Source organism: Chenopodium quinoa, unplaced genomic scaffold, assembly GCF_001683475.1.
Source record: "Chenopodium quinoa cultivar QQ74 unplaced genomic scaffold, ASM168347v1, whole genome shotgun sequence".
Taxonomy (NCBI): domain Eukaryota; kingdom Viridiplantae; phylum Streptophyta; class Magnoliopsida; order Caryophyllales; family Amaranthaceae; genus Chenopodium; species Chenopodium quinoa.
In genome coordinates, this window is record NW_018743783.1 from 705,271 (window position 1) to 731,756 (window position 26,486).

General features: G+C 36.0%; 1 protein-coding gene across 3 annotated transcripts; it reads left to right on the forward strand.

Annotated features, from left to right (window-relative positions):
- Window positions 1-5,732: 5,732 nt before the first annotated feature.
- LOC110684801 (protein TIFY 4B) lies at window positions 5,733-22,210 on the forward strand. Of its 3 annotated transcripts, none has more exons than XM_021861234.1 (9): window positions 5,733-6,853; window positions 7,017-7,159; window positions 7,536-7,714; window positions 11,911-12,001; window positions 12,063-12,240; window positions 15,006-15,065; window positions 15,868-15,931; window positions 16,018-16,229; window positions 21,754-22,210. In XM_021861234.1, exons 1-9 carry the CDS (start codon window positions 6,718-6,720, stop codon window positions 21,756-21,758), a joined length of 1,068 nt encoding a protein of 355 aa, XP_021716926.1. In that variant the 5' UTR covers window positions 5,733-6,717; the 3' UTR covers window positions 21,759-22,210. The 3 variants fall into 3 exon arrangements, with proteins under 3 accessions (XP_021716926.1, XP_021716928.1, XP_021716927.1); XM_021861236.1 differs by having other exon boundaries at window positions 5,735-6,853; window positions 12,075-12,240; XM_021861235.1 differs by having other exon boundaries at window positions 5,736-6,853; window positions 12,072-12,240.
- The last annotated feature ends 4,276 nt before the right edge of the window (window positions 22,211-26,486 follow it).

The window sequence follows — 26,486 nt, forward strand, 5'->3', positions numbered from 1 at the left end:
TACTAAATTTGAACCCTAATTTTTCAATAATCAACTCAATTTCAGAGAATTTTGCATTATCTGAATTAGGGATTTCATATACTAAAAAAATTCAATTGAGAAAAACGATGCACTTAATATCTAAAGGAATGTCAATTATCAAGTAACATTGTAACACCGTCGTGGCAAAATTGTGAATTTGTGAATTGTGATTATGAGACGACTTGGAAAAGTTTGACAGTGCTCTTGTGAATTGTGATTATGAGACGACTTGGAAACAGTTTGATAGTGCTCTTGTGAATTTGTGATTATGACAGTGGCAAAATGTTTCTCGTTTGAAACTTCAAAGTTTGACAGTTATTGTGAATTTGTGAATTGTGATTATGAGACGACTTGGAAAAGTTGCAATAACCCAAAGTCTCTGAAATGTTTGACAGTGCTCTTCGCTAGTTTGCTCACGCCTCCAGTGCTGGCTGTGCTGCTGGCTGCTGCTCGCCTGCTCTGTCCTCTGTGCTCACCGCTCTTCGCTTCGTCGCTTCTTCAAAATTCTAATCTCCTATTCTCATTTTGCTTGTAAGTTGATTTCTAATTTTTAGTTTAAAATTCTAATCTTCAATTTAATTCAGTCTAATTAGTTAATTCTATTAAATTTTGGTTGATTTTGTTGTTGTTTGTTTGGTAAACTTTGAACCTTTTGTTAATGTTGTTGGGTTTTTGTCTTTTTGATGAAATTTGAACCTTTTTGATCATGCGATTATGTGAATTGTGGTCAGTGTTTATTTAGGGTGTTTATTAGCTTGTTAATTATTAGTTGAAGTTTTTTTTGGTGTCATTGATCTTCAATTGCAAGAACTTGAAAATCGATTTCCCGAAATAACTAAAGAACTACTTGTGTGTATGTCTTGTTTGAGTCCTGTGGATCGTTTTTCTAAGTTTGATAAGGAAAAATTGATTAAGGTTGCAAAATTCTATCCTAATGAATTTCCAAGTTCATAAATAGTCTTTGGTCATACACTTGAGAGTTACATTTGTTCTGTTAGAGGAGATGAAAGGTTTTGGAATTTGAAGGGTCTTAGTGAACTTTCAATCAAATTGGTTGAAACGGGATTGTCTGAAACTCATGATAGGGTCTATTTACTTTTGAAGTTGGTGTTGTTTCTGGCATGAAGCAAGTGAAAGACAAACTACGAAATAGCATGGGAGATCAAATGTTGAATGATTGTTTAATTACTTATTTGGAGAATGATTTGTTTTTGAATGTTAGCATGGAAGATATCATAAATCGATATCAAAACATGAAAACTCGTCGAGAAATATTGTAATAAGTTTGCATTACTATTTAATTGTCTTTTGTAGTATTATATGAACATTTGGTTGTATTTTGTACTGTTTGAATATTTAGATGTATTTTTTAGTACTATTATTTGGTTGTTTGGTAAATTTTTTTTTTTACATATTTGATTATCGATTGTGACTCACCAGTCGGAAATTCCTGGGTCCGCCACTGAATGTATGCATCTTTGAAATTCTTAACTAACTCTCTAAATGTTTTAGGAGCAGTTTGGTCCTTCAAGGATTGAATTTCTCTATAAAACCCCAAGTCAAGAACATTCAAATCATGACTATTTGGAGGCTGACAAACTAGCCTAATGTCTTTACTTGTTGCCTAAGCTGCTTCTATGAATTCTACATCATTTATTTGCTAGTATGTGTGGCTTAGCATTGTCTTGCTGAATGTAGATTAGCCCTTATTTATCAGCTGGCCACTTCTCTTGAATGACTGGCAACACCTTGTTAATCAACATGTTTTTGTATGCTTCTTTTAATTTGTAACTGAATTTACAGGCTTCAGTTCTAAAGTCCCTGCTAGTCGATATTTGTTTCTTCTCTTTGCTGGAACCCACCTTATAAATGGGAAAATACCCAACTTACCATCAAATGTACACTCCCCTATAGCATTAAAACGTGATCTTGCTACTACCGCAAGAAACATGACTTTCATAATGAACCCTTTTTTTAAATCATTAAGTAGATGATTTTATTACTCATAAAAAAAAAAATGTGATTAAAACAAATATCCCGGGGAGAGGCTACATAGGCTAAAAGCCTAAAGAAACACCTATACAAAGACTACAAAATTTATACAAACTTAGACTGTCTATCCAAGCATTTTGCTATACAGTATTCTTGCTTTATTTTACCTATCTCTTGTAACCTACTCTTTATCTTAAACTTTATACACTTTGCCACTTTAGGAATCCATAGCTCTTTCCTGTCCCATAAAGCAACTTTTTGGCCCTCTATGAAAGCTAACACTTCTATGAAAGTTGTTTCTCATTTTGCCTATTACTCTATAGGCTGTATTCAGCTGAATGCTGTGAGGCTCCATGCCAATCCATTGTCTAATCTCAGACCAAAGAGTCTCACTGAACTTACCCATAAACATATAACTATGACTCTCCACGGACTCCCATGTTTAGGCATGCCTTTTCTCTCCTAAATCTTTTTATCCCATACATATCTTTGTTGAGCATCCATCAGAAGATCATAATGTTTCCCAATCTTATAATTTTCTTGCCCAATTTGAGCAGGAGCAACTACACTCTTCAATTCAGTTAATCCTTTTACAACACATATTTGTTCCCAATACCAGCTACAGTCAGCTTTTGGCTGATAATTCATCCAATTTTGCTTTTACATGTTCCATAATAAACCTTTTGCTTTTACATGTTTTGTATGGTTTAAGCTCATTTGTTAGAATGTAAAATTTTTGGTTGCCCTTAGTCATGTAAAAACAATTTTTATCGACATGTATAATGTTGTACATGATAGAAATTTGTGGTTATTCTTCCAATGTGCTTCTTTAAGTGCTTGCAAACACCATTCAATGCATTAAATCACTATGTGGTTGTATCAAACCTGCCTTCTATGAGTTGTTGACTTTGATAAACCAAGAGCTATTGTAAGTGCTCTGATGTTGCTTCGTTTGTGATATCGAATAAGCTTGACTATGCACAAATTTATGTACTTCTTCTTTATTCTGCAGTTGGACTTGTTGTTGTTGATATTGATGCTTTCTCCTTGCATAACCTGATTTTTTAATTTGCTGCTAATCATAGATGGTGAACATTACTACGTGAGCAGTTGAACATTTCTCTTGCTTCCTTCATCGCACCTTTGTGAATTGTTCCGAATTCCTTAGTTTGGGTAAGCAACCATTCTACCATTAGCTTCTTATTGTCATTGCTGATCATATTTTCCCTTTGATTTAATATGCACATTTTGGATGCCAAATAGTTCGTACCAAACTAAAAGGTAGAAGAGGCTAAATGTGAGACTCTCCCTTTTGGCATGCTTGGGCACAATTTAGGGGACCAAAATGTGTAAAAAGTGGGTTTACAATTGACACTTATTCCCTCCAAATTTGGATAGAAAAGGTTGTGAAAGCTTCTCTCTTCATTTATGGAGTCATGGTGACAGTATTCCACCAAAACCTCGATGATGAGGAGATTTTTCCCGAGAGGTGAAAAAAACTGAAACTATTTCCCTCCCCCACCCCCAACCCCAAGAACAAGTATGTGTTTTCTCTTGTTTTTCCTATGTTTTTTTTGTAGGTGAACAATTCATGTCGGAATTTAAAGAGGGCTTGTTTTTTTTGTAGGTGAACAATTCATGTCGGAATTCAAAGAGGGCTTTTATAAAAGTTGCAGCAGCATGATAGAAGGTGGCAAAAGTTGGCACGAAGCAGAAATTTTGTAGGGCCAATTTCTAAATTTTGTTGAATTTTCGTGAGGGAAATTGATTAACTTTGTGAAGTTTTGAATTTGAATGAAATATAAAAAAAAAAAATTTAATAATTTTTAATTTGACTTTTGTTGTATTTTTCAGCTGTTTTGGCGCAATAGGTAACTTTTCCCAAGATTGGTTGGCGCCATACAACTTTATGTACCAGAAATTAAGGTTCCCCGGCCCACCCACCTTTCACCCCCTTCTCTGACTGACAACCCTACTTGTAATTTTCTAGCAATATAAAAATATAAAAGACAATCCTTAATACAATAAACAAATGTTTTAAATGGAACACTTGTAGTATTATTAAACTACGTGTCCACCCTAACGTCTTTTGGGACGGAAGGAGTGCACATCAAATAAAAATGGAGGAAAATTTTTTTACGAACTTACACTTTGATAATCTCAACTATGAACAATTTACTTTTAATCCCAACTAAGGTTTATTATTTAATAATCCTAACTATGGGGTGAGTTTGCCACTAGCAATCCCAACCGGCCATCAACCTAATATAACAGGTTGCTTTGACACATGGCATCATATGTGTGGTTCAAAAAAAATAAATAAAAAATAAAATTTAGAAAACTGAATAATTAAAAAAAAAAACCTCACCTCCCTACCAGCCACCCCCTCCCCCTAGCCCCGCCGGAATCTGTCGCAACTTTGCCATGGAAACCTCCTCTTTCCCCTTCCACCCCACCGAAAACAACCACCTTCCCCATCCCCGAAACTACCCCCTCCCTCCCCCCACCCTGAATTCGCCTATAACTAACCCCCTGCCATCCGCGAAACCACCACCCTCTCGCCTTTCCCCCTCACGAAACCACTTCCTCGCCTGGTCGCACATTTTTTGGCTGGGCGTTCTTCTCTTACACTTCAAAAACGCAATATTTTCATCGCGGCATCATGTTGATATGTGCTTTGATGCCGTCATTAACACCATCGATGTGGGAATCGATTCCTCAACTGATGCATTTGTTGCCATCTAAAATTTTGAAGAAACCCCATCAATAAATTAGAGATATTAGGAGGTGGTTTTAAGGAAGAGGGGATGGTGGTTCAGAGGGAGGGGGGAGGGTCGACGGGATGGTTGAGGAGTGGCTGCCTGACGAGATTGGGCGCTGGGCAACGGAGGTGCCAGTGGAGGAAAGGGGTGCGGGCGGTGTTTTGGGTTTTCTTAATTTTTTTTTATTTTTTTCCGCTTTTATTTTTGGGGGTTGTTAAACAGATTATTATTATTTTATTTAATTTTAATTTATTTATTTTTTTAACTCTTTTTTGTAGACCAATAGAATTGCGACACATGTAATTAAAAATAAAAATAAAAATTAACCTGCTTATTAGGTTACCGGTCATCCGGGACTACTAGTGGCAAACTCACCCATAGTGAGGATTATTAAAAAATAAACCATAGTTGGGATTATTGCAACTAAATCGTTCATAATTGGGATTGTTAAAGTGTATTTTTCCTATTTTTTATTTAACTTTCTCGTTATATCACACTCACTTTTTTTTTGGGGAGTGTTAAACGTCGCCCTCATTTTACATACTAATGCCCACAATTTGTCTTAAACGGACCACCATGCCTTCCCCTTTTCACTCTCAAATTCTACGAGTAACATTTTTTTTCAATATTCACATCAATTTTTTGCGGAATTTATTTATTTATTTTTTTCCAGAAATTCTACTAACCATCAATGACAAAACAACATTCACCATCATCATCATCACCATAATTATATAAAAAATTCTCCACACGCTCCATGATTCATAAATTGGGTATCGATAAAAACAGGGGAAATCAGAGGAAGAAGACACCAAAATCAAGAAATTTAACAGATTTTCTATGACATTAATTCAATGATTATATCTCTCCCCAACCGCTAACCCCACCGCCATCACCATCTCCTCACCAGCCACCACCACAAACACCACCACCCGCCACGCCCACCACTACCATTAATGTCTTTAAGAGGTTTTTTTTTTTTTTTTAAAGAAAAAAAATAAAGGAACGCCCAAATATATCTTAACCGGTAGGTGGAAACACCTGAATATTTCGTTCCCACCTACAGGTTACGAAATCATTAGGCGTTTCCAACAAAACGCTTATAAATTTCGTAACCTGCAGGTGGGAACGAAAAATTAAGGCGTTTCCACCTGCGGGGTACGACATTTTGAGGCGTTTTCTGACCACCTTCTTTCTCTATGCTTCCTTGTCCCCGATTTGTTTAACTCCGAACTCGCCGTTTCCTGCTACCCCATTAGAGATCTTTGTGAAGAATTGGTAATTTTAATCCTAATTAAATTATTTTTTAATTTTTTGTTAATTAAAGATTTCTGTAGAATTACATATTTGCATAGTATATGAAAAAAATCAGCAATTTATTTTTTAGCACATATCAATCACATGTATTGGACCGATTGTGTGTTCGATTTTAGGATTTGCAATGTATTGTGATTATCAATACTACACTTAGGCCGTGTTTGAGAATCCATATTTTGTTTCAAATGAAGGTGCTTCAATAGATGAGAGTGAGAAGGAGATGGGCAAAATGGTATGTTTAAGTCAAAATGTGGGCATTAGTATGTAAAATAGGGGGCGACGTTTAGCGTTTTTATTTTAGTATTTTTTTATTTGTGATAACAGTTCCCAAGATTATTGAAGATTATTTTTAAAAAAAAAATAAGAAAAGAAAAACTGATAATCAACAGAAAGTGAATACGTGGCAGCTTAGGGTGAAATGTCCCCTTTAAACCCTCACCCCGGACTCCCTCTTAACGGTTAAAACAAAATTAAAAAAACAATAAATTAAAACACAAAACAATAAAAAAAAACCCTCTTTGTTCCGAAAATCTGTGGGCATCCGTCGATTTTTTCTCTCATCTCACCTCAGACCTCACTCACTCACTTTCTACTCTCACACTCTTTTTTCCGATTCACCGCCACCATGGACTCCGGCGTGACGGCAACCTCAGCCGCCGCCGCCGTCAAGTCGGTGTTAGACAAACCCCTTCACGAACTCACTGAAGACGACATTTCTCAGCTTACTCGTGAAGATTGCCGCCGTTTTCTCAAAGAAAAAGGTCTTTCCTTCTTTCTCCCTTCTTTTCCGGGACTATTGGACCTCTATTTTTCGATTAATTTGAGGATTAAATTGTTGTTTTTTTATTTGTAAAGAAAAAAAGGAGAATGAAAATGGAGTTTTTAAATGACACGTGTGGGATTATGATTGGTTGGGTTTTACAGGTATGCGGCGACCTTCATGGAACAAATCCCAGGCGATTCAACAAGTTATCTCACTTAAATCCTTGCTTGAGCCTTCTCCTCCTCCTAATGCTGCTGCTCTTAAATCTGCCCTTGTTCGTCCTCCAATACACCCTACTAATACTGTAAGTATCTCGGAATTTACGACAAAATTACGCGCTTATTGGTGTTATTAAAATATTTATTTAATGTTTAATGTTACTACCCTTGGCTTTATAATATACAACTACTTCATGGGGTTGGGGCAATTTTATTTATTTTTTCTTTTATTTTAAATTGGTTCATATTTGATATTTTTAATGTAATAATTGATTGTTAAATAGTCTGAGTTTCAACATGAAGTCCTCAAGTATTTTTTTTTATGATAATTTATATATTTTGTGGATGGCTGGTGTATTATTTTGTTTGTTATTTATGATGGTAACTAAATATATGCTGTATACTACTATAATTTTTTTTTTTTGATGTTTAATGAATTTTGCTTAAACATATGAAATGTAGGTGAACTCGAATTCGTCTAGCTCCATAAAAGAATTAAGTCCTGCTGATGTGGATGGATCAGTATCCGCGTTGGGGGAGGATGGAGGTCCTAATCAGCCGGCTGGTACTTCTATTTCAGAACCCACTAGAGAACCTGAATGTCATCCCACTGCCATCGACTCCAAAGCTGTACCTGTCAGGTCTTTTGTCCTTACATTTGAGTAGAACTATAGGAGTATTATTGATGGTTATGTTTGGTTACAGTAGTACAAGAGCGTGGTTTTTGGGAGATTTGTGATTGATGAGACTTTAAGTATTGTGTTGATGATGTCTGTTGATGCGTCGATGATGAATTTGATACAACTTGGTGTAAAACATTTTGGCTGGGTTTACTTATTTTGATAAGCAATTCTTCAACTTTTATGGTTTCTCAAGATGAATTCATTAAAACTCTTATCATAGGCTTAAATCAAGAAGAGCATACTAGTGTCAGGAATTATGTTAATGCATTATATTCCAATGTATTAATCATTAAGGATTATAAAATTATAACACATCAAAATAAGTCCAACTTTCCTTGGACTAATACATCTTTGAGCATTTTGTTTCAAATAGTTGCATTTTACAAGCTTTAAATTTTTTTTTATTACATTAATTTTTTTATTTTCTATATAGAAGTTGTCAAGATTTATCCAGCAAATTTCCATTATGGCAATCACGTACTAGCTTAATGTTCAATGGGAAGCACCTATGTGTATCAACTAATGTTAAGTAATCTCTAGTTATTATTCCACAAGTCTACGACCTTTGGTTCTTAGCTTCTTATATTTATTAGAATCTTGGCCATCCATGCTTCTTGATCATGGTCTTGAACAAGTCATTTATTTGTTTTTAACCCTTGGTGATGGTGACTTCATTTTATCATTTCTAGATCCAGTTTCAGGACAATACTGATTGCCGTTCCTTATTAGCTTCCGTAGTCTAATGTAATGAACATTTGCATGAAGCAACAAAGTGATGAATGTAATACGAACTCTTCTTTGAGTATATAATGCAAAAATAAGTTTACTCTACAAGGCTAGTGATCTGTAAGACAGACTATTTTCCAGGCGCCGTAATTATATTTTATTCGAAAATTTTGGTGTAAAACTTGAAGTAGCACTTACATCTTTCATTTAGCAGCTGTAACAGTAGCTTTGAGAATACAAGGTATAAAATAGCAGCTCAATCGTTCTGTTTCATGAATGCCTTGGCTGGAGCTTGTAGAATTTTGCATTTGTACAGGCATATTGTGCCTTTTTGTAGTAAATTGGTTTATTGACAAGTTCTCTAGAATCTTGTTGTAGTGTTAAAAATCATTTTCCACTACATCAAGTGTGTTGGTAATAGAATACAAGCATTTAGCAGTTGATGTTTACCTGCTGGTCTTAATGCTGTTTCATGAGAGAATTAACTAGGGACTCCCTATGCTGTGTTTAATTTTCTTCTGTTTAGTTTAACCTGAAAGTGTTTAAGTAGGAGCTAGGTATGTTTACACTTTTGTCACTCATTTCTCTTTACTCAGTTGCATGATTGTGTGCTGCATTCTGTTTCTTTTCTTTTCTTTTGAAATATAATCAATAAGTACCCTATTTGGAACTCATTTTGTGAACTAGTACCATAATCCTTTTTTTTTCTTTTTATTTATTTTTTGTCTAATAGTACCCTATGTTGGCAAAATCTATTAAAAAGTATCTTTTGTCAGTTTCTGCTGTAAAGTCAAATATCCGATGTTTTTGTGTTCTCTCTCTTTTTTTGCGCTTGAGTAACAATTCTTTTGTTTGTTACCGTTTCCTCACTCACAATCTCTTTCTCCTCTTTTTTTTTTTTTTTTTTCCTTTCACCTTCAACATCTTCTGTTGTTTATGATCCTACTGTCCTCTCTAAGTCTCTGTTCCTTTCTCACTTCTTCTTCTGCATGCTCTTTTTTTCTTTATCACTTCCAATCCCCACTCCAACTCCTCTCTTTCTCCCTTTGTGTACACAAAATATGACATATCTTCTTTTCTTTCTTGTTCTCCAAACTGCTCAAATGGAGGGTAATTGATTGAGGAAATAAAGAAATAAAATTAAAGACTAATATATAATAGAGTATATCACAAACTGCATCAGTATTCCCTTCCAGTAAAGATTTAATTCATTTCCTTATTTCTCCTATTAATTGGTTCCTGAAATTTGTGCTCTGCCTCTTCCTTTACCTTCGCCAATTCGACTCTCCAATTAAATTTGTTCTCCTTCCTTACGCATGCATTTTTTAATTACAAAACCCAACTCTCTTTTTCTATAGTTTATTGCCTTTTTTTTTTTTTTTTTTTTCAAATTTTAAAGATTAATTGCAGTATATCTTTCTATAAAATTAGAAAATTTGGTTGTTAATTTACATTGTATGGAATGCAATTTTTGGATTTTTTTTTTTTAATTTTTTTTTAATTTAAAATATCCTTGTGCATTAATGTATCTCATTTAAATGCATGCATAAAACCATATAAGTTGCTAGAGTATATCTTCTACAACATAATTTTTTGCTAGGTGGTTGAATTTCTACTTTAACATCCTCCTTCATTTGTCGAGCAATTATTATTGGTATGGGAAAAGAGAGAAGTTTATTTAGAGGTATCAGTAATAATCATTATGGAGATAATGCTTTTGGATCTGGGAGATGAGAAGAGAGAATGGAAGGAGAACAAATCAGATGAATAATGATGAACAAAGAAAGAAAAGGACACAAGCTAGGGTGTGGGTGGTGGTTGAGGAGGGTATGGAGCTTATTAAACCAACCATTGAGAGGAAGAAGACAATGGAGCATATAAGGAAAAGAGAATGAAAAAAAAAAAAGAATAGGGGGAGTGAGGGACGTGCTTAAAACAGAGGCAAAACAGGTAAAGATGAAGTGAAAGCGTCAGTCATTTACTTGTTCACCAAGTTGGAGAGAGGGTATCATATTAAATAGATATTTCCAAAATAAGGTATTTTGGGACCAATTTGGAGAGAGGGCACTACATTAAATAGAAATTTCCATAATAAGGTACTTCGCAGTATATAGCAAAATTAAGATACTAGTAAATAAGATGAGCTCTAGTTAAGGTATTGTTTTATTTTATTTTATCTTATTTATTTATTTATTTATTTTTTGGCTTTTTTTTTTGGGGGGGGGGGATCATGTGCTGATTTTCATAATCCCTGTCTTGACAATCATCTAGTAGTTACGTATAGAATTATGGCGCTTAGTAATCTTCTATGGTTTTATCTGCATCAAATAGATTTCCTTATCAGTTAAAGGCCCTTTTTCGATAAAGGCAATTCCATTGAAGAAGAGATAATTATAACCAGAAGAGCACATTATTCCTCGAAAGTAACTCACTGGTAGAAATTTGTACGCCATGTCTTAATGACATCAATAGAAGAAGCATATTGATGTTTGATATCTAGGTAGACTAATGTATTCCAGAAACACTTATTCTGTGTACTATTACTTTAAAATTCTATGTTATCTCCACGGAAGGATCTTTTAGTATTCAGTGGGATTGGGGAACAGAAGAAAGATGGTTAAATGGATGTGGCAGTGTGGCCTAGGAGAAATGAATGAATATGGAATTAAATTGTATTAACAGTAAAAAAACGAATACACAAGAGATGAACATGTAGTGTTTCAAAGTCAAATTTTATGTTTGATGTATTAAAGTGTATAGAAGCGTCTTCTATGCATCATGTTGAACTGAAAATTAAATGTCAAACTACAGTAAAGCAAATATCCTGGAACTTTAGGATTACAACCAAGCTTCAGTTGTTTAAAGATATCTTTTGCTGGTTTGTTTAATTTATAAAATCTAATAACTTAAGCTAATACTTCCTCCGTTCCTCTAATATTGCAGCAACTATCATTTAAAAAAGTGTCACAAATATTGCAGCATTACCATATTTGCACATGCTTTCTCCCTGTCTCACTCTTCATGACTTGGTTCCCTATCTTTATTTTCTCTATCTCTCTCCTCATCTTAAATTAAATGTCTTCCCCTCTTGTTGCCATATTAAGGGAACGGAGGAAATATTATTTTGTGATTGTCTATGTCATGCATCAAAGTATAATATGCCACTTAACTTTGAGGTGCTTAACATAATAGTGGAACAAATTCTGATAAACACATGCTTAATAAAGATTTAAGGACACCCTTTTTGATTAAAAGGCCCCATTGTCATCTTGTAAGTACATGATAAGACTATGAGCTCCACTTGTAGTTGACTTGATGAGATCTGTTTTCTTTAGTAATTCTAGATCAATTTTTGAGATGTCTATGCACTATTGATGAAGATTTATAATAAGTTTCTAACATAGACTTTCTATAATTTTAATTTACAGAGGTACAGATGCATCTCATCTGCCATTTGATCAAATGACAATCTTTTATAGTGGCAGAGTCAATGTTTATGATGGAGTTCCAATTGACAAGGTAATCATTCATATGTGGATATCAACAATAGAATTCAGTATCCTCCTTCTGATATGAGTAGCTGGTTCAGCAGGCACAGGCGATAATGCATCTAGCAGCAAGCCCTATCCAGTTTTCTCAGGATGACCCAAATAATGGGAACCCGACACACTGGAGTGGTCCATGCCAGGTGCCCACTTCAAGTGTTAAATTCAGTGTGTCTACTCAAGATGGAGCTGCTGCGCAGCCCATGATGCAAGGTACAGCTTTTTGATTTTTTAAGTCATTTCCCTTGTTAGGTTATCTAGAGTCATGATAAAGTTTCGTCTTGTGTGATTTATACAAGAGTACATCTTAGTCCTATTGCCAGGTAAGTTTGTTTATTTGATTAGTTAACACTAGAGTTGTTTCTTATGAATGGATCACCTAGACAATGTTAGCAATTTTCAGTTATAAAACTTATGATAGTGTACTGAATTTAAGAATGTCATTTTTTTATTGTCTCATACCAAAAGTAGTACGGTATTCACTTTTAAATACCTCATCCCATCTCTAAGGATGTTAGGAACAAGGGCTGTGCAATCACCCTGCACAGTCAATATGATACAGATGTTTTGTGGAATTTTCGTTTATGAGAAGGCCTGTTCACAAGGAGTCTTAAAGATAATTTGTGATGCTTTCCTAATTACTTATAAATTGTTAATAAGTAGTTTGAGTTGAAAAATGTTCAGGAAAATATTAGATTTTTTAATCAAAGAAGGGAAGTTGAGTTAATTTACCTCTGTATCACAATGGGATGAAGATTTAATTAGAAGAAATTTTAACAAGTTGAAGTACATCCTCTCTCTCAAAAATGAAGTATATCTTTGTTTTTGGTTTGTGAATTAAGGGTGGATGTGTAACTAATACTATTTTTCCTTGCTATATATATGTTTTGTATGAAAAGTATCTACTGCTTTTAAACAATCAAACATTGAAAGACTCTATAGTATATATTGACATTGGATACGACTTTATTATTGTACTTTAAAGGGATTGAGGAACTTTTTTTTTGGGAATCGAGAGAAAAATCTTTTTCCCTTTCGTTTTGTAGTAGTCCAATTATGGGAGAACACTTTATGCTTCCATTTTCAATAGTACTACTGTGATTTTCTCAAAACCGACCAAGTTGCAAGACAAAAAACAGCCAACATGATGATGAAAAATTCTTATTCATCTTCTTTTTCACTGTTTTTGGTACTCTTGGTAATAGACTAATAGTTGCGATCAACTTTGATTAGCTGATGGACATGCAACCACAAGCAAAGGGAAATGGGAAAGCTACAAGCCTCAACCCTTAAATTTCCTTGCACTCATAGTTGATTTTGAGTTGAAAGCCTTTAGCCCTTTACAAAAGAGATAGAAGGTTACTAAAGAAGTAAATATGGACTTAGTAAGTGAGCCACAAGTAAAAGAATGCTCTCTTGGTTTGTATGGGAGGGCTTTGGGGCATTTGTGCTATGAAGATTAGTGAAAGAGCTTCATGAATGGTTAATGTCTATAATTTTGATGTAGAAGGTATATCTGCAGTTGGAATTCTGGCTTCAGGTTAGTGGCTCCTTGTGTGGTATGTCATGTTGCCCTTTTAAGTTTATTGGATGATAAATTCTGTTGTATTATTTGTTGAATGATTAAGTTTAAGTATTGGAAGGAGACCAGTGCATTTGTGAAGTATGTATAAAGATGTATTGATGCATGATTGGAAAAGATTGAGGCTCCAAGTTTAATAGATGTAGGCTTCTGTTAGTTTATTCTTATTGTAAATTATTAGATTGATGGTTTCCGCTCATTGCTGAAAAGGTTCCCCCCTTGTTTTATCATGTTTATTATTGCAGCTATTGCTAGTTCTTTAAGTTTATGTCCTCCAATCAAAGATGAAGTTATGCATTTATATAAGTTGCCATAGACTAGATTTCATTCGTCCGGGTAATGGTTTAGTTTGGTTAGTAGGTGGATGGGTTGAGACACATGAGTGGTCAGAGAAAGTGGTAGCCTAATCTTTCTTAGCCTTAAATGTAGCAGTTGGTCTCCACTTTCTGTTGCAATTAAAACATAAATAAAATTAAATGCTGTAACAATGTCGCGTCATGGTCTAGTGGGAATGATCACTTTCCCAAAAGCCGATTCCGCACTACCCTAGTGCAGGTAGAAACAGAGCGATTAGCTTCCAGGATTAGCACAGCTTTCTAAATTGTGTGAACTAACAACTCATGAATGAAGATCAGAATTTTTGGCTAGAAAGCGTTTTTGAGATAGTGTTTGATGTGCTAGGAGGAGACAAAGCAGTAGGATGGATTAAAGGAGATAATCAAGGAAACACTTAATTATGTGAATAAATCAGGGATGCAGTAAAGAAGGCTCAATCAATTTATATTGGCCAAATAATTTCGCTAAGAATAGCAATAATAAATTCTTACAATTAATGGATCATTCAAAAGTTTGGGCTCCAAAAAGGAACAGACAGGCGCCATGCTCCTTGCCACGAGCCCGGTCAGCGTGTGTGTGTTTGTGGGGTCCACTAAAAATTATGTAAGGTAAACCTCCCATATATAAACAAGGGATACACTCGTATCCTTTCCATGTGAGACCATGGATTTTCTTTCCTTTGTTATTCTCTTTTGAGGTGGGTTTTGTTTGAGCAGTTTGTGAATTTTCAACACTTTCCACTGCTTGCTGAGATACCACAAAATGACATAACTGCAGTGGCTGTCTTGATTGGTTTTTTGAGTGTCGCACTAATGAAACAAGAAAGGGCATCAGAGAAATTCATGCACAGCTTTTGCAAAGTGTTTATCTAAGCTGAGATTTAGAAAGTCTATATATGCGTAACTTATCTAGTAACTATATGTTAGTTGCATATTTGGTTTATGGCTGTTAGATTGTTGCTTTTCTACCGGCTATAAGCCTTATGTGAAATGATTGTTTATTTAAAAAACGATCATCGCTCAATTTTATTTTGGTATATTCTGAAATTATAAAATGGCAGGTAAAATGATGGAATCTATTCAACATTGTAAATCAGATGGAAGCCTTTTTTACGAACAAGGTGCGTCATTTTGTGTGTCATGATTGTGCTTTCCGTTGCCAAAAATATTTATTTTTGTTCAAATGGGAATATTATTGATGTTCAACACCCACAATGAAGGATATTGATCAATATGGGATGGAATGGATATCAAAACAAGATAGTGCCATTAAACAAGTATTTAAATTCCTAAAGCATATATCATGTTCCTACCATAGAGACAACTGAAGCGGGATGTTCTAGAAGCTTACTTTGCTTGTAGGGTGTGGTCTAGTGGAGAGTCATAACTCAGAAAAATTAACCGACGATTGGCATTCACTAGAGCATATGTAACAGTTATGGTTTGATTTTCTTTTCAGGAGATTACAGAAAAGAGAGATTCAAAAGACTCATTCATGTGTAGTGTTGATTGAAATCTGGGATGTGAGGTTGTGTAATAGCTGCTGCATTTATAGTACCTCTTCTGTTGCTCACCAGCTATTAGGAACATCTCATGTAATTATTGTATCTAGAATATTGGAGTTAGTATTCTGTTGTTGAATCATGCTATTGAGGAGTCCTTTTAGATGCTTCTTGTCATTAAAAACATATGTGTGTGCATTATTTTAGACTGCTGGCTGAATTTGTGTTTTATATCACTGTATAACTAATGTAACAATAAAATAAATTTGAAAAAAAAAAAACCATTTTTTCTTCCTCTCCTACTCTTCATTGGGCCAATGATCTTTCTTATAAGTTTTCTTCATCTTGAAATAAGTAGCTTCTTTTCTGATTGATTTGAATGGTGTATGGTCTTACCTATCCATTTCATTTAACATGGCAGATGTTGAAGGTCAGACAAATAGACAGGTCTCATTGCAGAGGTATTTTGAGAAGAGAAAAGATAGGTATAATGTATGACCTGATATCTTTAATTGTCTGTTAAGTTATTCAGTTTCCTTAAGTTGTTTCTTTTTCTCTCCAATGTCATCAGGGGAAAATTCAAAATGAAAAGGAAGGTAGAATCTTCTCCTTCTGGCTTGGAGATGTACCTGAACCATCAGATGAGGACATCAGTCATCAACGGACAGCCAACTCGAAACAACACTAGCCCTAGAAGCCAACTTGGGATACCCTGTTCAAGTTATGGCTTAGCAGATAAAGATCAGAAGAATCATGGTCTGTCTGTTGATCTTAATGACAAAGGTAAGCAATAAAAAACATTGTCAACTAAGGATGTTCTCACCAGGTCAATATCTTGTTTTTTTTTTTTATAAACCAATTAATAATTTTTAATTAATTAATTTTTTTTTTAAATTTTTGTTCGGAACACAACCTATCTATTTGGTATAATTGTTTGAAGCGTCTCTAAGGCTTGTGGCAGTAAAACGAATAAGTATGATCAATTTTCTTGGGTATTAATTTCCAGATGAAATCAAAATGCTTTATTCACTATGATTTTCAACAAAAAAACTTTTTCCTGGAAGCCACCAGAATGTGGATCATTGTGGAAGATTTCACATTATCTTCTTGTGAATATTCCAAAAATTGTTTTAATAAGCTACATTTGTCTCACATGGTGAGCAAATTTTGTTTATTGAAGCTGCTGTTTGTTTGGAACTGACTGCAGTGGTTCCATATGACAAAATCATTTAATATTAAGGGTATTCAAAAGGAAGAATAAGTAATTGAGAATTTGGAATACTTCATACTTCTCTCTCCTGTTTTTTTTTTTTTTTTTTTTTTTTTTTTCTTTTTGGTCGAATCATTGCATATACATAGTTTAAGAACACTAAGAGAGTGTGTGTAAAAAGGTGGGTGGGTGTAAGTTAGAGCAAGAGATAATGTGTATAAAGGTGGCTGACTGGCTGGGTTTAAGATAAATATGTGAGAGAACATGAAAAGGTATAAATATAATAAGGTTACAATGGTATGATGGTAAAGGGAGTACGAAAAAAATGAAATGAAGTAAAGTTCTAGAAAAAAAAAAAAGAAAAAAAAAACCACAAATGAAAAAAGAGCTGGGAAAAACAGGTATTTTTTTTCTACCAAAACACTCAAATGAGAATAATTTGGCAAGAATGTTGTACTCGCTTTGTATTTTTAAGTGAAACGTTTTGACTTTTTACACTATTCACATAATCCACTTTGACTAATGTTAGTGATTTATACATAAGAAAAAATATAGTCTTGTGAGTAGTGGTTGGAATCGTCTCAATGAACAGATTATTAATATTCAATTAATATAATTTTACTTATAGATAATTAAAGGTAATATTGTTTATAGTTTTGCATTGGCGAGAGGGTGAGTGGTGGAGGTTTTGGGAAGCGGGAAGGTGGGTGGTGGTTGTTTCGGGGAGAGGATGTGTGGATGGTGGTTTCGTGGAGAGAGGTGTTGTGGTGGTGGTGATTTCGGGGAGAGAGAGGGTGAATGGTGGTGGTGGTTTCTGAGAGAGGGTGGCTGGTAGTTGTGGTTGACTGGGTGGATGTTGGTGGTGGGAGGGTGGTGTTGAGAAAGGGGTTGGTGCTGGTGGTGGCTGAATGGGTGATGTTTGTGGTGGCTGGTGGTGTTGGTGGTGGCTGCCCATGATTCATTAATAACACTTAATCACATATTAAGAAATTTTTTCTTGAGATGTTACTAATTTTGTTGCACAAAATAAGAAACAGAGGTAGTACTAAAGATTTTATTCACTGTTGAAAAAGAAAAAAAATTAGAATACGAGGGCATATCTTCTAAAAAAAGAATTAGAATTCCATTAAATGTCCATTTTTGATCATGTCAAAGAGATTATTAATTGATGATCCGAGATCCTTACATCCTAAAATAATATACCAATGTGAACCACCCTGTTAAAAACTGCTTATCAACTATTCAGTCATCGGAAAGTTTGAAAAATAAAAAAAAGGGTTTCTATGGCATTCCGAATTAACATTCCCAAAATCCTAAATTCACTTTAGACCTGAGCCCAAGTCTTTTTCTCTGATTCAAGCAACTACAATGTGTCCTTTTGGATAGTCTCAAACTCTCAATAAAAGATATGTATGTTTCAACCTCATGCTCACTATATCTTCGAAGGATAGACGACATAGACCTATCTTCTATGTTATTTGGACATGGAGTCATGTATCAGATATAAAAACATGATGTGAAATACAAAAATTTGTATTTAGACGTGTCATCAACCTATGTTGCTGGAACTTTCCCATGTGTGGGAAGAAGTCCCACATCGAAAGTGGTGAATAGTGGTAGGAAAGTGACAAGTGTGTTAGGTTTGTGGGTTACTCTTATTGCCATATGTTTTTAGGATGGATCCTTTGTTGCCTTGTACGTGGGTCACCTTTTATCTTGTAGTGGGCCTTGACCATGGTGCAACAACTATTATCTGAGCTAATAATGAATTGCTTTAATTGTCCTATTCTCACATAGGGTAGCATGTGATGAAGTCCAAGATGTTGCAAGGGGTAGCCAAGGAAGTGGTGAGTGAGCAAATAGAGATTTTGTATGATCATACATGTGAAGAAGTACATAACAATTAGACAGCCAGAATGAGCCAAAGTTGGAAGAACAAATGCAGTCACGGGCCCAATGGTCGCTTAGTATTTGAATATGTAGGTATGGAGTGGTGTATCTTGATGGTGTGGGTGCAATCCTTTGGAGGTGGCATTGTATGGTTCTCTTGAAAAATGGGTGAGCCCTAGTTGATGGACATACATGCAAGTAGTGGAGTTAAACACACCAATTGACCTGTAAGCATGAATTGCAAACATGTTGGCTGACTTGGTGTGTGGCTCAAAGAGCATAGCTAGATTTGATGTAGACCCTGGTGTGGCTATACTAATGGGTTTGTGGTTGTACTAATGGGTTTGTGGTTGTACTAGTTGGTTCTCGAGTTAAGCTCAGAACAATGCGAGGGTGTACGAATAAGCGGGAGCTATGAGGAACACACATGTAAGGGGGAGATTGTTGGATTTTCCCATGTGTGAAGAATTGTCACTCTTCAGAAAAGTAGTAAAAAGGTGACTAGTTTATAAGATTCGTGGGCTACTCCTGTAGCCGTATGGTTTTTGGAGAGAACGTCTTTGTTCTTGTATGTGGATCACCTCTCCTCTTGTAGTGGGCCTTGACACAAGGCATAACACATGTAGATATAGCAAGCCAATGTTTTTAGTAGACTAGATGACAAAAGTGATGGTAAACTGATAACAACTTTGGGGCACTGTACCTCATTATAAGGTCCCCCCCCCCCCCCCCCCCCTTTTTCTCTTCTTCCCATTATTTTCTCGTTCTTTGTACAAATATAGAGATGAAGCTTTTGGAACAATAATTTTCATGAAAAACAGAAGAAATAGATGATGATCAGGGTCATTGCAGTTGGGTACTGGCTTAGTGGCTTGCCTATACCAACAGGATCAAGGAGCTGGTGGTCTTGTTCTTTTAATCATGTTCGGATAGTTCTATTCATCATGTTCATATATATATAAATAAAACATATGGTCTTTTTGACTTTTTGGATACATAGGTAGTCTGTACTTTGGTCTTTGGGGTTTCTTAAAGATTTGATGTGCTCCTTGCTGACCACTCTAAATGAACTGGAAGTTTCAGCTTTATCTAAGAATTTTCTAAGATTTCCCATTAATTCCTTCCCATTATATTTTTGTTCTTTTTACCAAAATAGAGATGAAGCTTTTGGAAAACAATTCCTATGAGAAACAGAAGAAAAGGATGAGTATCAGGGTCATTGCAGTTGGGTACTGGCTTGCTTAGACCAGCTGAATCAAGGAGTTGGTCTACCAATTTTCGGTCTCCATTTCATCTCAATGTACTGCATCTGATATTGGATGTGATAATACTCTGATATGGTTGTGCTAGAGCCCTTGACACATTTCCTAGTTTGCCTTAATAACAGAAACCAAGTAAACATACTCTTACCATGAGCCTTAATTTTGATTTTAGATGTCAAAATATATTCTCTTTTGTTCATACATAAGGTCAAGTTATTAACTTAATGCAGGAATGACTGAACCTGTACCTGATAGACAGAATTCATGCATTTTAAACCTCTTTGCATGTTCCTGCTGGCTTTTACTGAGAAGGGATTATAAAATATCTGGGAAAGGAAAGAGTGTGCAACGTGAACAGAAATTGAGCACTCAAACAGCGATTGAGGAGGTGTTGAAGTTATTAAGACTTACAGCTTGTTTGGGTAATGAAAAGGGAAGGAAAAGAAGGGGAGGGAGGGGAAGAGGAGAGAAGGGAAAGGGAGGGAGGGAAGAATAATGAGTTTTCCCTCCAAATCTCTCCAATGTTGGAGAGATCAAATTCTTACAATTTAATCCCTCAGTTTCTCTCCCCTCCAATTCCCTTCATCCCTCATTTGTTATCCAAATGAAAGATACTCCATCTCTCCATTTCCCTTCCCTTCCTTTCCCTCTAATTTTTTAAATCCAAACACACTCTTAGAGAATTGGAGTATGCCCTACATAGGACATTACTAAAGGTTTACAGAATCTCACAAGTCATAATATCTTTAGATGTAATTTAAAACTTCATTTGTTGCAACTTCAACAGCTTCCAATCAGCTATATTTTGATGTTTAGTTTCGGTGGTATTTTTTTTTTCTTTATTTTTATTTTTTATTCCAGGGGTGTTAGGGAGGTTGTTGGGGGGGGGGGGGTGGGGGTGGGGGGAAAGGTGGTAGGGGAGGTGTGGTAAGAAATTAAATATTGGAAAGGTAATGGGCCTTGATAATATATATATATATATATATATATATATATATATATATATATATATATATATATATATATATATATATATATATATATATACTCCCTCCGTCCCATAATATAGTTCCCGCTTTCCTATTTTGGAGATCCAAAATATTGTTCCTGTTTCTATTTTTGGATAGTATGTAAAGACTATTATATCCTCACTTTTTTAACTTTATTCGTTGTACTTCGTTAATTACCATTGAATTTTGCACATGCCTTGCACTTTTTTCCACCTGTCCTCTCTAACTTTTGTCTATAATTGTACTTTTTACTTTTATTAATGTACTTTATCCACTTTCTCCTCTTATTTCTTAAATACTGTGAAAAAACACAAATCGGAACTATATTATGAGACGGAGGGAGTATATATATAAAAAGGATCTTCCTGCTCTATGAGCTGACTGAGTTTTGAGTGTAAGCTATTCTCTGTTTGATACGGTAAGTTAAAAACTAATGGAAAATTATTGTATCAATTCTAGCATGTATATTTCCTTGTCCTTGATTTTCCATTCTTCATCATATTTAACTAATCGGGATTCGGGAGATATAGCCGCAATAGCAACTGTTTGTGCCTTGTTTTTTTGTTTATTGTTTTTTTTTTTTCATTCTTTTTTGTTTCCCATTTTTTGTTTTTTTTTTATTTTTTATTTGGTATCTTTGATGAAATTTTCTGATAATGCTTTTTCCCTGCATCGTATTCTGGTTTCTTAGGGATGGTTTGACCTTTCAGTTGGCAACTGAAATTTGGTTATGAAACTGAACTGAAATTGAGTGTTCAGTATTTGGCTCAAATTGAGTTGCTGAATAAGTTCAATCGCTCTTGTCATTTGAATGAATAATATTTTTGTCCGTTTAATTTTGGTTCTGGATTTTCGTTTGTGCTTACATTGTTGTGTAAGGTGGTAATATGTACTTTACAAAGGCCATTGACTAATTTTCTCACTGATCATTGCAGCTTAGAGGTCCCTGCTAGCGTATTCACGGCTTGTTGACTTTTTGTCTCATGGAAGCGAATAATCCTATTAGAAGTCATTCCCTGAAGATTCTAGGCGGCATTATTGTGATCCACATCTTATATATGTGGTGCATGCCAGTTGAAATGTGTTATGGAACTCCACTCCAGAGTACCTATGAGAGGATATTGTCGTTAGTGGTACGAGTAATTTGATGCTCTAATCAATTTTGTAAACAGAAGGCATGGAATGATTCTAGTCTCTATTCAGTCGAGGTTCTTGCTGCTCTTATCAATTTAGAACATATTGCGATGCGCCAGCTTCCTGCTGTCCCTGAGCACTGTCAAGATGTAATGACATGTTTAATGTTACCCATCAAGATGTAAGGACCTATAATCATTATAATTATAATGCCAAGCTATTATCCCTGACGGTTTTCTTTATCTACTCATTACCATATATAAGATAATTAATATATATATATATATATATATATATATATATATATATATATATATATATATATATATATCTTATTTGTTTGTTTCATCTTTAATATATACTGAGTTACACAATAACCTACTACATAAGTATACAGCCCGGTTGTTGGGGGTAAAACAGCAATTTACACAGTACACAGGTAAATAAACAATACCCATTTTTAATTAATTTATTTATTTCTTTTATTTGGTATCGAGTGTCTTTTAAATTAGAAATAGATAGTTTAATACCAATAATTTGTATAGACTTTATATACACCCGGATGCAAGGTGTACTTGCGATATAATCATTTGATAATTGAGTAACAATCATCAAGAAGGCCAAAAAAATATTCTTGGATGCACTGTTCACCTGGGGTATAAGTATAAAAGTCTCTCTAACATGTAGTACAGAAAAAACAAGTTTTTTCTATAACTAATAAGCTAAAACTATTCACAAGTATGTATAATTGTCTTGGAAGAATCTACTGCAGCAAGCAATTAAACCACACAATAGTAACCAATAAAATTAACATTAATAATTCGAAAAAATTAGCATAGCCATGGTCAGACCTTACAGTTTAAATATTACTAGGTATTTTTTACTTTTTTTTTTTTTTTTTTTTTTTTCTTTTTTGGACATGATACTTCGTATTGTTAATGAGTTGAACTTGTTGAAATTTGTGAACTTTGCATGTGGTGTACGGCTCATAAGTTTACTTATATAAAACTATACTTAAGTGCATAGTAATTTCAGCTTACTTAACTGTAATATTAGTAGAGAATATAACATTATTAATTGTTAACGATTTGCACAAAACAATGCAACTATAATTATTGTTCAATAGCCTAGGCTGGGCTGGTGTTTCTCCCAATTCACCCAATTCAATATTAGCAACTACGAAACCACAACTCTGGCTACAAATAAAGGAAGATATAATCGTAGCGACTAGCAACAAGACACCAAACCAACCAGTCAACGGAAGCAACTAGCTAGATTCTGAAACAATATACGGTAAATGTTGTTATGCACTCTTATTTTTGGGATGATACGGTATTAGTAGAACGTGTAGTGCAAGTATTCGCAAAATATATGAGTGTGAAATGTGTTATACTGTATTAGTTATTACTAACACCATGTTTACTGAGTTTTTATTTGTTGGTTATGCAGCAAACGAACAATGGCCTAGATATCGAAGAAGGAGATTCTAAGGTTCAGAGTTGTGTGGACGCCTTAACCAAGAAGCTGGAAAAGAGTTCAAATGCGACAGCAAAGAGAAATGATCTGTATGGACTTTCTGTCAAACTGAGCGAACCAATAGCAGCACGCGATCCATTTAAGTTTATCATTGTTACCATTGGTCGTGTGAGATCATTGCAAATGCAGGAGCAAAAGTGTGGTTACATGAACTCTCTCCTCTCCAGAAGCAACTTAGTTGCCTCGTCCGGGACACTAGGCAAGAATGCGCTTCTGAAGGCCTGTGTGCAAGCCATTGTGGATCTTGAAAATGAGGTGCGTCTATGGTATGCTGATATTGACAATTTCACTCATTTTGTCGAAATGTATGTCCTTGATGGCTGTTTTATCCTTGAACTCCTTATTCGTTACTACACGGTCTTCAAATTACATCTAAGATGGGATTGCCATGATAATCCCCTATTTAAACCAGCAGAGGATCAGGACGAGGATCCTGTATTTAAATTTAATTGGATACTGTCTGCAGTGCGCTGTGATTTAGCACTCCTTCAGAACCAGATGTCATTTGTGATCCTGCAGAAGCTATTTGAGCTAATCACGGGCCGTGATAATAATTTACCCCATGACTTCCTGGTAGAGCTGGCATCCCAGTTCTTCCAGCCAGTTCACCAGCAGGAAAACCCTCCAGTGACTGTAATTGACCGGACATTACACCGGGCGCATCTCCTTAATGTCTAGCTCAATGTCTTCCTCTCAACAACAGAAACTGAAGCAGCTGCCAGAAATGGTAGAAGCCGCAACGATCTTGTCCAATCAACCCCAAGAAAAACATTCATCCAGAGTGCAACATAACTTGAGCAAGTTGGGGTCAGATTCATCCCAGGGTCTACAGGAAGTCTACTCGACATTTGTTTTCAGGGAAGGCAAGGTGCATTCGAAATCCCAACTTTGCAGATTACTGCATGGATTAACTCCTTCTTTAGGAACCTCATGGCCTTTGAGCGTTGCTGTCCGGATCGGAAGCCTTATGTGGCCTCTTGCTCCTCATGAGCCGGCTCATCAACGACTCTGAAGACGTTCGTTTGTTAGAGAGACGAGGCATCCTAATTAATGATATGGGCAGTGACAAAGATGTTCTAGATATGTTCAAGAGCATAGGGAGGCAAATTGATGTGCAAGACTTCTACTATCAAGAGCTATGTGATTATGTGAACTCGTCTTACAGCACAATGTGGAACCGGTACACGAAAGAACTGCAAAATCGTTACTTTAAATCCCCTTGGGTTATCATATGCGTTAATGCTGCTGTGATGATGATGGTACTCATGGTCTTACAAACAATCTATGCAGTCTTCACGTACGATAAACTATAAATTAAGGCCGAGCCATTGTAAAAGACTCATCTGAGACGATGGATCCAAGTGAAGGTGACTCAGGGTGGAATCCAGGTCTACATCAAATTAATAGGAAATAGATCCGACCCATTGTCACCTTTATGAATTATGTCCCCTCGTAGTTTAAAATAGATGATGTAATTTTATTTTCGTTGACCTAGATTTTGTTGCATATGCATGTGGTAGGTGCTGTGCTAGCTCTTGACCATATGTGGCTTAGGTGATTTGGGCGCATTGTATTCTCATTCAAGTAACTTTTTTTTTTTCTTACCTTATCGTTTTTAGTTAATTATTTTATAATTTCAAATATATAAAATGCCGTTGTGTTTCTGCTCGATCCGATTAAAGTGAGTTATTTTTTATGACTTCTGGATCCAAGGTATCCAATTGAACTAACGTCTCCATTCAGCAAGAGCTGGCCTGAGTGCCTCAGACCACCTCTTGAGGAGCTAGTTGTATAGGGTAGCTCCCGCTGAGCTGCCCTGCGCTCTTAGCATTACTTGAGGGGTGCACACTCGTACCAGTCAAGGCAAGGGAAAACCTCCCAGGGGCTCAGCCTCACGGCTGACCCCAGAGGGCTCCATCTCGGAGTCAGGGATAATCTCCCAGGGGCTCAGCACCAGGCTGGCCTCAGTAGGCTCCAGCATGCAGCACCAAGAATAGAACAACTATAAATAGTAACCTAAGTACAACGAAAAAGGGGTTAGACACATTCATTATTCGTCACTTACCCATTATTATCCAATACCTTACCGACTTAAGCATCGGAGGGAGGTTCCTCGAAACCACCCCCGAGGGCATAACCACTGTTCATTGTGCAGGTAATCCCAGCCAGCACCCAGGTCCAGCCACCAGCTAGGCTCCGGAACTACACCCGGAACAATTGGTGCTAGAAGGAGGGGTAGTTCCGACACCTTTGCTCAACCATTAAGGTTGTTTGAGGCTGGGAAAGCCGCCATGACGGGGGAAAAACCAAATCTGGCGATTAAAACACCAATAACTGATAGTACCCAAACACCACAAAATAAATCCGATCTCGCAATAGTAACTGCAAAATCAACTCCGATCAATACCCATAACCCAAATCATGCTGGAGCTTCTTCTGGCATTACCAAAAACACAAATGGAGCTCATAAACCAATCGGACCAGCTCAAACAGTTCCATTCGGAATGCCGTACACGAACCAGAACAACGAGGTGATCACTCAAATGCCAACGGGTAAGTTCCTAACAGTGCAAATACTAGAGGTACCACAGAACTTGTCTCAGTGCAGCAAGGATCAACTGGCTGCCATGACGGCTGTGTTGAACTCATTTGGAAAAGGATCGAGCTCCACTGGTCCGCAGGCATCTGCTGGGTAGACTCTTATCAGGTCACTCGTACACAGTCTGACCCTAGAGCAGAAGGAGCTGGCAGCCTTGAGGAAGAGAGTGAAAGAGTTGGAGGCTAGAAACTTAAATAGAGAATGGAGCTCGGGGGAGTCAGGCGAAGTCCCCACTATCAACTCGCGTAGCAGATCCCCTACCCAATCTCTGATCCCCACGCGCTCCAGGAAGGCAAAGATCATGGTGATCCCGAGAACTCACCCTTCTACAAGGAAATTCTGGAGGAACCGATGGAGAAAATCAAGATGTTTCATGCAAATACAATGGGACAACAACCC

Bases quoted from the DNA above. Each gene is read 5' to 3' on its own strand.
- LOC110684801 (XM_021861234.1), top strand. From the start codon at position 6,718: ATGGACTCCGGCGTGACGGCAACCTCAGCCGCCGCCGCCGTCAAGTCG. The intron at 15,066-15,867 runs GTGCGTCATTTT...TTAACATGGCAG, and splicing joins AAGCCTTTTTTACGAACAAG to ATGTTGAAGGTCAGACAAAT. The intron at 15,932-16,017 runs GTATAATGTATG...CAATGTCATCAG, and splicing joins TTTGAGAAGAGAAAAGATAG to GGGAAAATTCAAAATGAAAA.